Raw genomic sequence first — 12579 nt, forward strand, 5'->3', positions numbered from 1 at the left:
TTTGTATTATCATTTGAACAATGACAAATATTCTCATGAATATTAAACACAACAACCTGTGTGTGTGTGTGTGTGTGTGTGTGTGTGAGGCTGTGACAATGTGTGTGTGTGTGTGTGTGTGTGTGTGTGTGTGTGTGTGTGTGTGTGTGTGTGTGTGTGTGTGTGTGTGTGTGTGTGTGTGTGTGTGTGTGTGTGTGTGTGTGTGTGTGTGTGTGTGTGTGTGTGTGTGTGTGTGTGTGTGTGTGTGTGTGTGTGTGTGTGTGTGTGTGTGTGTGATGGATCGTTGGAGCTATGTGCAACTCAAGGCATATGCTCGAACGGGAGCTACCTGGACGCTAAAATCATGTTGCGCACTATCCGTGCTGAGTGTGCTGACTTCTCGTACAATGTCCCACTGTCTGGCTTCCTGCATAAAGTCAAGTGCTCGGCGCAGTTGTGGCGAAATGTCGCTCCTCTGTTTTCATTTAAACAGCTCCTTATATCCGTTAGCGCAGCTAGCTAGCACCAGATGCTAACAACAACAATACACGTAAGGTCTCTCTCTCGCTCGCTCGGGCCACACATACACACACCCTCCATGTCCTCCCAACAGCCAGTCGGTGCCTGCCGGTGAGCGTGGAAGTGTGGTCTGCTGCAAGCGGGCGGCAGGAGCGGGGCTGTCAGCATCAGCTTGCAGATGGTATTTTAAACTCGATGCGCTCTGAAACTACGGGGCGGCCGAGGAAAAAAAATACACATGCGTTAATCGCGTTAAAATAATTAGTGGTGTTAATTTTTTTTTGTTAACGCGTTAACTTGACAGCCCTAATAAAAACATATAGAAATGTAAAAATGTCATGTTCAACTAGTATTACAACACAGGGGGGAGGTACCACAGAAGAAGAACAGGGTCCTTCACACAGAGACACGTACAAATATCAGGTTTATTAAATAAAATACACAAAGCAGGTAAACACAAACATGGCAGTGATTGGTTCCTGTTGTTTACTCCAGGAATATAAAGAGTCTACTTTCATTGGTCCCAAAGACCAGGTGCACCTGTTTGCCCTAAGCCCCGCCTCTCGCCACTAAGCCTCTCACCACTAAGCGCCTCTCCCCGCTAATCCCGCCACTCATCACTAAGCCCCGCCTTTCACCACTAAGCCCCGCCTCTCACTGCTAAGCCCCGCCTCTCACCACTAAGCCCCGCATCACTAATCCCCACCTCTCACTACTAAGCACCGCCTCTCACCACTAAGCCCCACCTCTCACCACCAAGACCCGCCTTTCACAACTAAGCGCCTCTCACCACTAAGCCCCGCCTCTCACTACTAAGCCCCACCTCTCACCACTAAGCCCCGCCTCTCACCACTAAGCCCCACCTCTCACCACCAAGACCCGCCTCTCACCACTAAGCCCCGCCTCTCACCACTAAGCCCCGCCTTTCACAACTAAGCCCCTCTCACCACTAAGCCCCGCCTCTCACCACTAAGCCCTGCCTCTCACCACTAAGCGCCACCTCACACCACTGCTAGAGGGCGGAGCTTCTGTTAGTGGGCGGAGCTCCGGGGAGAATCTCGTACTCGCTGCCATCAACGCCCTCACCGTTGTCTTCCAGCTGGTAAACGTTTTCCACGACCGAGCCTCGACTCTGCATCTCCGACGCCGCCGAGCCGAGGAACTGAAGCTCCGAGCTGCGAGAGAAAAATATATATTAAGAATCAGGGTTTATTTATCCCGGGAGGAAATTGGGTTTCATCACAGTTACTCCACTTCAGTTTAAAAATGAATACAAATAATACATTTTAAAAGGTCACCTATCATGCTATCTCTAGGCAATAGCATAGGTCTCAGATATATAAAAATATATAAAAAACATGTCTATGAAGTGTTTTGCTCAAAATACCTCACGATGTCGATCTAATTGTGAACTTGCTTTACTTTCACGGAACACATTTTTGGTGAAAACAAACAAATGTAACAAAGTCACATATTTACCAACACATGTTCTACGCCACTACATACTTGTGCTGCGTCGGTTCAGCAATTCTCCGCAAGGGTTTTTTAAATGTATCCGTGCGCAAAGCATTGTGGGGATTTTAAGGACGCAAAGTCTACCCATGTGCAGCCTCGAAATTTCCCCCAAACCAAGGACGCGGCCTCGGTGGAATTCCAGGTATGCTGGAGATTGGAACAGTCCTTCGGCGGCACTCGACGACGTAGCATCCTTGAAATATTGGCTTTGAAGCCAGAATCCTCGAGATTGAGAAACGGCCCCTGTGTCTCAATGAGATGTTCACCTGTATAAATAAAGGCTTTCAACTGAAATAAATCAAAATAAGAGGGGGCGGAGCTTATGCCAACCTGGCAGATACTGTCTAAAATGCTGCGGTGATGAAATGCAAGGATTATCAGATCAAGGATTCTCTCTGAAACAGTCTGGAGCTCAAAGGCTTTCTCTCTTGCCGGTTATACCACAAGGTGAGTTCCTTTTTACTTCCTGCTTCTTCACACACATGCTCTCCAGTACAGGTTAGCTCTGAGTGTTAGCGATGCTAATGTAAACACCGACCATATTACGTCCAAAACAGTCGGGCATTGTTTCTGATAGCAACTTTCTGATTGGGCCGTGGGTCCACATTTCAGATATTACGTCATATCGGACGCAAATCTGGATCAGCTCCGTGGTTCCCCGTTTTTAGAGATTTGGGTACGGAGGAAAAGAGAGAGGGTTTATTTCTTGACGCTGCGTGAGTTCCCCGACACACCGGGGATACAGCGGGGACACAGCGGGGACACAGCGGGGGCACACCGGGGACTAGGGATGGGTATCGTTTGAAATTTATCGATTCCGATTTCGATTCCGGTTCTGCTTATCGATTCCGGTTCTTATCGATTCCCCGTTTCGATTCCAAAATTGTAAAATAAAGAGGTCAAACGTTTAGATAACAAAAATATATTTATTCTTAAAAGCTTTAACTGAAATTGTTACTAAAAAATATACATGCAATACAAATGTATTGCACAATAGCTGTGCTTTATTTTAACTGAGCTATGCCTGTGGCAAGCTATTAACAGGCATTACACTGTGCCTTGTCTTTTTATTTTTTAGTGTAGTGGAGCCTCACTTCAGAGTGTTTACCGCGACCTATCTTTGGTGTTATGAAGTGACTGAGCTCGTGAAATGTCTACGGGAGGGCGGGGGAGCATCGCTGCGGGGCAACTGTGGACCTCTGTCGCCTGTCAGCGCAATTTATATGATGCCGTTTAAAAAAAATGAAGGGCGGTGCCGGCCGTCAGCGTACCGAGCCGGCCGTCAACGGCCCGCTGACGACCGGCCGTTCTGTGATTCTCCAGGTCCGCCCTGTATTCCACCGGGTCACCGCAGCACCGCGGTGCAGACGGACCCGCTGGAATACAGGGTCTACCGCGTTTAGGAACCGTTAAGCAGAACCGAAATTGTGTATTTTGTATGGGTACCCGGTACCCGGCATTTTCTTATCGGTTCTCATCTGGAACCGAGTTTCGGTTCCCAACCCTACCGGGGACACACCGGGGACACACCGGGGATACAGCGGGGGCACACCGGGGACACATGTTGATGTAGAGAAGACATCACAAAGTGCATTCTGCATGGAGACCTTTAAAATATGTAATACAAAAAAAAGTAAAGATTTAGTCGATTTTTGGCATTTCCGATAAAACTTTTATTTAGCTAAATTAAATAATATTTGTATTTTCTACTAAAAACTGTTTTTTACTGAAATGTTTTATTCTCTTTTTTGTGTGCAATTTTGTTATTTGTTTGTTTTTATTTTTGAGGTCTTCCACTTATTTTTTCTTTTATGATCTGCATTTTCTCGTCTTTGTGGTTTATAAACATTAAGTTGTGTAAAAATCTGCACATTTTACTAAAATCATCACAACTTATGTGAAAATGAGAAAATGACCATATGATAGTGGTATAGTATTAATAAAGTTATCAACGATGAAACTCAGTTTATTGTTGGAAATCTTCAGTTAGCTTTGAATGAAACAGTATTTGTTAGCCTCAGACAAGGGACTTGTCTCTATTCTTGTTTTGCTCGATCTCAGTGCTGCATTTGATACTATCGACCATGATATCTTATTGCAAAGACTAGAGCACTTAGTTGGCATACAGGGAACTGCTTTAGACTGGTTTAGGTCCTATCTATCTGAACGCTCTCAGTTTGTACGTGTCAATGATGAATCTTCCACGCAAACCAAAGTTAGCCATGGAGTGCCACAGGGCTCAGTGCTCGGACCTATTTTGTTCACATTATATATGCTTCCGTTAGGCAATATTATAAGGAATCATTCTGTACATTTTCATTGTTATGCGGATGATACTCAACTATATTTATCAATCAAGCCTGATGAAATTAATCATCTAAATAAAATTCAAGACTGCCTCAAGGACTTAAAAACGTGGATGACCTTAAACTTTTTGATGTTAAACACGACCAAAACTGAAGTTATTGTACTTGGCCCGAAGAATCTACGAAACAAATTATCTAAAGATATACTAACTATGGATGGCATTAATTTGGCCTCCAGTGAGACTGTAAGGAATCTTGGTGTTATATTTGATCAGGATTTATCCTTTAACGCCCACATAAAATCAATTTCAAGGACCGCCTACTTCCATCTACGTAACATTGCAAAAATCAGGCATATCTTGCCTCAAAACGATGCAGAGAAACTAGTCCATGCATTTGTTACTTCAAGGCTGGATTATTGTAACTCCTTATTATCAGGGTGTACCAAGAAGTCAGTCAAGTCGCTTCAGCTGATTCAAAATGCTGCAGCTCGTGTACTAACCAGAGTTAGGAAAAGGGACCACATTACTCCTGTTCTGGCTGCCTTACACTGGCTCCATATAGAACACAGGATAGAATTTAAAATTCTTCTTCTCGCCTACAAAGCCCTTAATGGGCAGGCGCCATCTTACCTTAAAGAACTCATTATACCCTACTGTCCTACTAGGGCATTGTGTTCCAAGAATGCAGGGTTGTTGGTTGTTCCTAGAGTCTCTAAAAGTACAATGGGAGCCAGAGCCTTTTCTTATCAAGCTCCACATTTGTGGAATCAGCTTCCAGTTTGTGTTCGGGCGGCAGACACCCTATCCGTTTTTAAGAGTGCGCTTAAGACCTTCCTTTTTGATAAAGCTTATAGTTAGGGCTGATTAGATTCAGCCCCTAGTTTTGCTGATATAGGCTTAGTTTGTCGGGGGACATCTTACTTCTTCCTTCTCTCTGTCTATACCTGTGTACACTCATGTTCCCATTAACCCAGCTTCCCCAAATCTCTTTCTTTTTGGTGTCTATATACGCCGGGATCCGGAGTCATGGATGATCCTGCGCTCCTGTGTCCTGCATCGTGAGCCCTGGATCTTGAGTCGTGGCTGTGGTCCTGGATCATAGGTCCTGGATGGATATCCTCGTGGATTCATCTTCCTATTATACACACATGCATTTCCAAACATTTGGACTACCTATGTTGCAAATGTATTATCTCTTGGATTTACACACGGCATCTATTGCACGTCTGTCCGTCCTGGGAGAGGGATCCCTCCTCTGTTGCTCTCCCTGAGGTTTCTCCCATGTTCCCTTTAAACTGTGGGTTTTCTCTGGAAGTTTTTCCTTGTACGATGTGAGGGTCTAAGGACAGAGGGTCTAAGGACAGAGGGTCTGAGGACAGAGGGTCTAAGGACAGAGGGTCTGAGGACAGAGGGTCTAAGGACAGAGGGTCTAAGGACAGAGGGTCTAAGAACAGAGGGTCTAAGCTCAGAGGGTCTAAGGACAGAGGGTCTAAGGACAGAGGGTGTCGTATTGTCATACTGATATTCTGTACAAACTGTGAAGCTCACTGAGACAAATGTAAGATGTGTGATATTGGGCTATATAAATAAACATTGATTGATTGATATTTCCCGGAGCATATTTAAGCTTTATGCTATTTATTTAGCATCAGGTTATAACAGGGATTTCTGTTGATCTGAAATCAGCTCTTATTGAGGTTTTTATTCCACTCATCAGAGTTCTGAGTCCTAAATATGATTAGTAGTGACTTCCTGCTGACGGTGGGGTTCTGTTCTGACAGATCGAGGTCTCTGAGTTTCACTCTGAGTCTCTGAGCTGGTAACGGTCTGTCGGGGGGGAACTGTGCGTCGGGGGGGGGGAACTGTGCGTCGGGGGGGAACTGTGCGTGATGGGGGGGAACGGTGCGACCCCGAGGTCCCCGAGACGCTGTGAAACCGCTGAGTTGTGACGTCTCTGCTGAGTCACTAACCACTGACTCTATGAGAGAAACTAAAGTGTGTGAAGAAGAAGAAGTTTCCTCTGAAGGCGTCAGCTGTGAAACTCACTTTTTGCTGAGGCGCCTCCGTCTGCTGGCTGCAGAAATAAGAGAAGAGAAGAGGAAAACACAGTTACTGAGGATCTGAGGATCTGATGGTGTGATAAACAAACACCATCAGAGGAAATGTTGATCTGCAACAAAATAAACGAATAAAACTCACCGAGAACAACGATTGCAGCGACCAGCGTTATTGGAGCTAGCGCCCCGAACACAACACTCAGCAGAAACACACTGCTACCATCCTGACACACACACACACACACACACACACACACACACACACACACACACACACACACACACACACACACACACAAATATAGTTTTAAAGGTAATACATTACAAGCATTGTATGTTTAATTAAGCTAACATCAGCTATTTACACAGCTAACACACATGTGACGCTACATTTACATTTCATTAAAGTTCTTTGTTGTCAGATATCATTTAAAAGTGTAAGGCTAACTAACAGGCTAACTAACAGGCTAACTAACAGGCTAACAGACAGGCTAACTACACTGAACAAAAATATAAACGCAACACTTTTGTTTTTGCTCCCATTTCTCATGAGATGAACTCAAAGATCTAAAACATTTTCTATAAACACAAAATAACCATTTCTCTCAAATATTGTTCACAAATCTGAAAGAATCTGTGATCGTGAGCACTTCTCCTTTGCCGAGATAATCCATCCCACCTCACAGGTGTGGCATATCAAGATGCTGATTAGACAGCATGATTATTGCACAGGTGTGCCTTAGGCTGGCCACAATAAAAGGCCACTCTGAAACGTGCAGTTTTATCACACAGCACAATGCCACAGATGTGGCAGGTTTTGAGGGAGCGTGCAATTGGCATGCTGACAGCAGGAATGTCCACCAGAGCTGTTGCCCGTGAATTGAATGTTCATTTCTCGACCATAAGCCGTCTCCAAAGGCGTTTCAGAGAATTTGGCAGTACATCTAACCGGCCTCACAACCGCAGACCACGTGTAACCACAGCAGCCCAGGACCTCCACATCCAGCATGTTCACCTCCAAGATCGTCTGAGACCAGCCGCTCGGACAGCTGCTGCAACAATCGCTTTGCATAACCAAAGAATTTCTGCTGTCAGAAACCGTCTCAGGGAAGCTCATCTGCATGCTCGTCGTCCTCATCGGGGTCTCCACCTGACTCCGGTTCGTCGTCGTAACTGACTTGAGTGGGCAAATGCTCACATTCGATGGCGTCTGGCACGTTGGAGAGGTGTTCTCTTCACGGATGAATCCCGGTTTTCACTGTTCAGGGCAGATGGCAGACAGCGTGTGTGGCGTCGTGTGGGTGAGCGGTTTTCTGATGTCAATGTTGTGAATCGAGTGGCCCATGGTGGTGGTGGGGTTATGGTATGGGCAGGCGTATGTTATGGACGACGAACACAGGTGCATTTTATTGATGGCATTGTGAATGCACAGAGACACCGTGACGAGATCCTGAGGCCCATTGTTGTGCCATTCATCCACGACCATCACCTCATGTTGCAGCATGATAATGCACGCCCCCATGTTGCAAGGATCTGTACACAATTCCTGGAGGCTGAAAACATCCCAGTTCTTGCATGGCCAGCATACTCACCGGACATGTCACCCATTGAGCATGTTTGGGATGCTCTGGATCGGCGTATACGACAGCGTGTTCCAGTTCCTGCCAATATCCAGCAGCTTGGCACAGCCATTGAAGAGGAGTGGACCAATCACAGGCCACAATCAACAACCTGATCAACTCTATGCCAAGGAGATGTGTTGCACTGCGTGAGGCAGATGGTGGTCACACCAGATACTGACTGGTTTTCGGACCCCCCCAGACCCCCCCAATAAAGCAAAACTGCACGTTTCAGAGTGGCCTTTTATTGTGGCCAGCCTAAGGCACACCTGTGCAATAATCATGCTGTCTAATCAGCATCTTGATATGCCACACCTGTGAGGTTTGATTGATTGATTGAAAAGTTTATTAACAGCTTGTATATTGGGTACAGTACAGTACAGCTCAAAACATACAATTGTTAAGGGGATGCAGACCAGAGAAAGACTTTCGTCTTGTTTACATCAGGGTCCCCCATTTCCAATTCATCATGTCATTTAAGACATATAAGACATATTTGACATACAGATTGCTTATTAACCATTTTCATTTTAGATTTGGTTCTAATACATCCTAACCGGACATTTAAGACATACCAAGTCTACAGATATACAGTTAGTAACAGAGTCTAAAATGTGAGTATATACATAGATGGGGGGGGGGGAAGCTGTCCATTGAACGACAGGTTGAGATTTGTACCATTACCGGGGCCAGTTTTGCAATGCTCTCCCCCGAAGGTGCTCTTTAAGAGAGGTTTTGAAGGTAAGTATAGTTTTACTTTCCTTTACAGTTGTGGGAAGAGCGTTCCACCTTGATGTGGCATCATTGCGAAACCTGTGAGGTGGGATGGATTATCTCGGCAAAGGAGAAGTGCTCACTATCACAGATTATTTCAGATTTGTGAACAATATTTGAGAGAAATGGTTATTTTGTGTTTATAGAAAATGTTTTAGATCTTTGAGTTCATCTCATGAGAAATGGGAGCAAAAACAAAAGTGTTGTGTTTATATTTTTGTTCAGTGTAACAGACTAACCAACAGGCTAACATACAGGCTAACTAACTAACTAACTAACTAACTAACTAACTAACTAACTAACTAACTAACTATCTAACCAACCAACCGGCTAACTTACTAACAGGCTAACATACAGGCTAACTAACTAACTAACTAACTAACTAACTAACTAACTAACTAACTAACTAACTATCTAACCAACCAACCGGCTAACTTACTAACAGGCTAACATACAGGCTAACTAACTAACTATCTAACTAACTAACTAACTAACTATCTAACCAACTAACTAACTATCTAACCAACCAACCGGCTGACTTACTAACAGGCTAACTAACTAACTAATTAACTAACTAATTAACTAACTATCTAATGTATCATGAATTAAATTGAAAGACGTTAATCCTCTCCCCCGGGATGTCCCTCACCTCGGGGGAGAGGCTGCTGTTGGTCTGGAGGATCTGAGTGGAGTTCATCTGATCTGATGACAAGGGAACAAGAGAGTATTATACACCGTATACATATAATGTAGTTTGTGTGTGTGTGTGTGTGTGTGTGTGTGTGTGTGTGTGTGTTACCTGCTGCTGTGTGTGTGTTACCAGCTGCTGTGTGTGTGTGTTACCTGCTGCTGTGTGTGTGTGTGTGTGTTACCTGCTGATGTGTGTGTGTGTTACCTGCTGCTGTGTGTGTGTGTGTGTTACCTGCTGCTGTATGTGTGTGTGTATGTGTGTGTTGCCTGCTGATGTGTGTGTGTGTGTGTGTTACCTGCTGCTGTGTGTGTGTTACCAGCTGCTGTGTGTGTGTGTTACCTGCTGCTGTGTGTGTGTGTGAGTGTGTGTGTGTGTGTTACCTGCTGATGTGTGTGTGTGTTACCTGCTGCTGTGTGTGTGTGTTACCTGCTGCTGTATGTGTGTGTGTATGTGTGTGTTGCCTGCTGATGTGTGTGTGTGTGTGTTACCTGCTGCTGTGTGTGTGTGTGTATGCTCTGTAGTCGTGTTTAAAGGTGTCGATGTGGTCGTCTTTGGAGCTGAAACAGAAACATTGTTATTTTTAACGTCTGCAATAAACATTTATTTTCCAGTTTTCTGTGAAACTTTTTTTGTGTTTTTTTAAGATTTATTAAAAACCCACATTTTGTGTAATTACACTTTTTTACATTTTAGGATTTTGAAAAGTTTCAAAAAAATATAATTTTCATTATTTCAAAATGTTCAACTTTTTAGAGATATTTAACTTGTGATCTTTCTGTGTTTCCACTCCAATATGTTCTTTTTATTTAATTTGTTGTGGTTTCCACGGTAACCTCTTTCATGATATCTTAAAGATGTTGTTTCGTTGTCGGAATTTTTACTTTTTTGTTGTTATTTTAGATTTGTTGTAAAACTTTGCTTTCCCAACTAAAATAAAAAAACTCAAACTTCAAATTGTTTGAGATTTCACTGAAACTTGATCTGAGATTTTCTTGAATTTATGGCAGTGAAGGAATCCTAAAGGGAAGAAGCTGAAGACCACAACTCCCATGATGCACCTCACCTAAATGTGACTGTTGTTTTCATTCAAAGTAACAACCCTCACCTCTCTCCACACTCAGATCGATGTGATGTGCTTCGTCATTGAACCACCCCTTGATTTGCACCCTGCAGCCGTATCGTCCTGCGTCCGTCTCTAAGACGTTGAGGACGGTCAGGGAAACGTCTCCGTCCTGCAGGCGACCCAGAAACCGGTACCTGCTGGAAGCCCCGCCCCCAAACGTCACCAGACGTCCGTCTGAAGCAATTAGCTGGTTGTTGCAGCCGGAGTTTGGGATGTCTCCCCGACCCCAACACATAGACAGGGCTCCGTGGTATTTAATGTCATATTTACAGGTCAGATTCACGTCCTGACCTGAGACACTCGTCACTTTGAGGGCGGATCCTCCAGAGACTGAGGAGACAACAAATCAACAAACATCAAATCAACAAACGTAAACTGTGATCGCTGTCTGAAGACTTCTCGCTGGGAAATCTGATACCTGTTTATATCCATCACTGTTTCACCGTTACCAACCGCCACATTTCTGTATTACACGTCACAAGTCTTAGCACTCAAGTCCCAAATCAAGTCTTAGCACTCAAGTCCCAAATCAAGTCTTAGCACTCAAGTCCCAAATCAAGTCTTAGCACTCAAGTCCCAAATCAAGTCTTAGCACTCAAGTCCCAAATCAAGTCTTAGCACTCAAGTCCCAAATCAAGTCAATTATGTCCCAAGTGGAGTCCAAAAGGCAGGTTCCAAATCAAGACTGCCAAGATTCAAATCAAGTCTTAGCACTCAAGTCCCAAGTGATGAGTCCAAACTCAAGTCCCAAGTGATGAGTCCAAACTCAAGACCAAGTCCCAAGTCCCAAGTGATGAGTCCAAACTCAAGTCCCAAGTCCCAAGTGATGAGTCCAAACTCAAGTCCCAAGTCCCAAGTGATGAGTCCAAACTCAAGTCCCAAGTGATGAGTCCAAACTCAAGTCCCAAGTCCCAAGTGATGAGTCCAAACTCAAGTCCCAAGTGATGAGTCCAAACTCAAGTCCCAAGTCCCAAGTGATGAGTCCAAACTCAAGTCCCAAGTCCCAAGTGATGAGTCCAAACTCAAGACCAACAAGTCCCAACTCCAGTCTGTGGGTCAAGTGTTCGACCCAGAGTCTCAGAGGTGACGTGTTTAATGTCCACAGAAAGCACGGATGAAACAGAGGAGAGCAGCAGATCTCCAGACGCAGAGAAACACTGAAGAGAAGTGCGTTTAAATAACTAGAAATAAACAGCTTTAACATTAAGTTCAGCAAGTCGTTCAAAATATAATAAAATACTAAAAAATATGTATTTATTTCAACAACAGTTAACATGTTGCCCACAAAGCTTCACTGTTTTAAATCATTTTAAATATTAAAAACCCGACTTTCTGTAAAACATGTAAACAAACACTACTATTACAAGTTACCTGAGAGCAGAGCGAGGATCAGAGGGAGCTTCATCATGAACACACTCTCACACACTGACACTCACACGTAATAGAACACTGACATCATCACACACACACACACACACACACACACACACACACACACACACACACACACACACACACACACACACACACTGGGAGTCACACAGCACGCACACGCGCACACACACACACACACACACACACACACACACACACACACACACACACTGCCAGTCACACATCACGCACACACACACACACACACACACACACACACACACACACACACACACTGCCAGTCACACAGCATGCACGCACACACCCACACACACACACACACACACACACACACACACACACACACACACACACACACACTGGGAGTCACACAGCACGCACACGCACACACACACACACACACACACACACTGCCAGTCACACAGCACGCACACACACACACACACACACACACACACACACTGCCAGTCACACAGCATGCACGCACACACCCACACACACACACACACACACACACACACACACACACACACACACACACACACACACACACACACACACACTGGGAGTCACACAGCACACACACACACTGCCAGTCA

General features: G+C 44.6%; 1 protein-coding gene across 1 annotated transcript; it reads right to left on the reverse strand.

Annotated features, from left to right (window-relative positions):
- Window positions 1-905: 905 nt before the first annotated feature.
- Window positions 906-12028, reverse strand: LOC117556727 (T-cell immunoglobulin and mucin domain-containing protein 4-like). The gene is made up of 7 exons (XM_034232220.1): window positions 11957-12028; window positions 10568-10915; window positions 9951-10019; window positions 9421-9473; window positions 6521-6602; window positions 6368-6395; window positions 906-1673 (listed from the first exon to the last, which is right to left on the reverse strand). Exons 1-7 carry the CDS (start codon window positions 11991-11993, stop codon window positions 1511-1513), a joined length of 780 nt encoding a protein of 259 aa, XP_034088111.1. The 5' UTR covers window positions 11994-12028; the 3' UTR covers window positions 906-1510.
- Window positions 12029-12579: the final 551 nt, after the last annotated feature.

The sequence above is a fragment of the Gymnodraco acuticeps genome, unplaced genomic scaffold, assembly GCF_902827175.1.
Source record: "Gymnodraco acuticeps unplaced genomic scaffold, fGymAcu1.1, whole genome shotgun sequence".
Lineage (NCBI taxonomy): Eukaryota > Metazoa > Chordata > Actinopteri > Perciformes > Bathydraconidae > Gymnodraco > Gymnodraco acuticeps.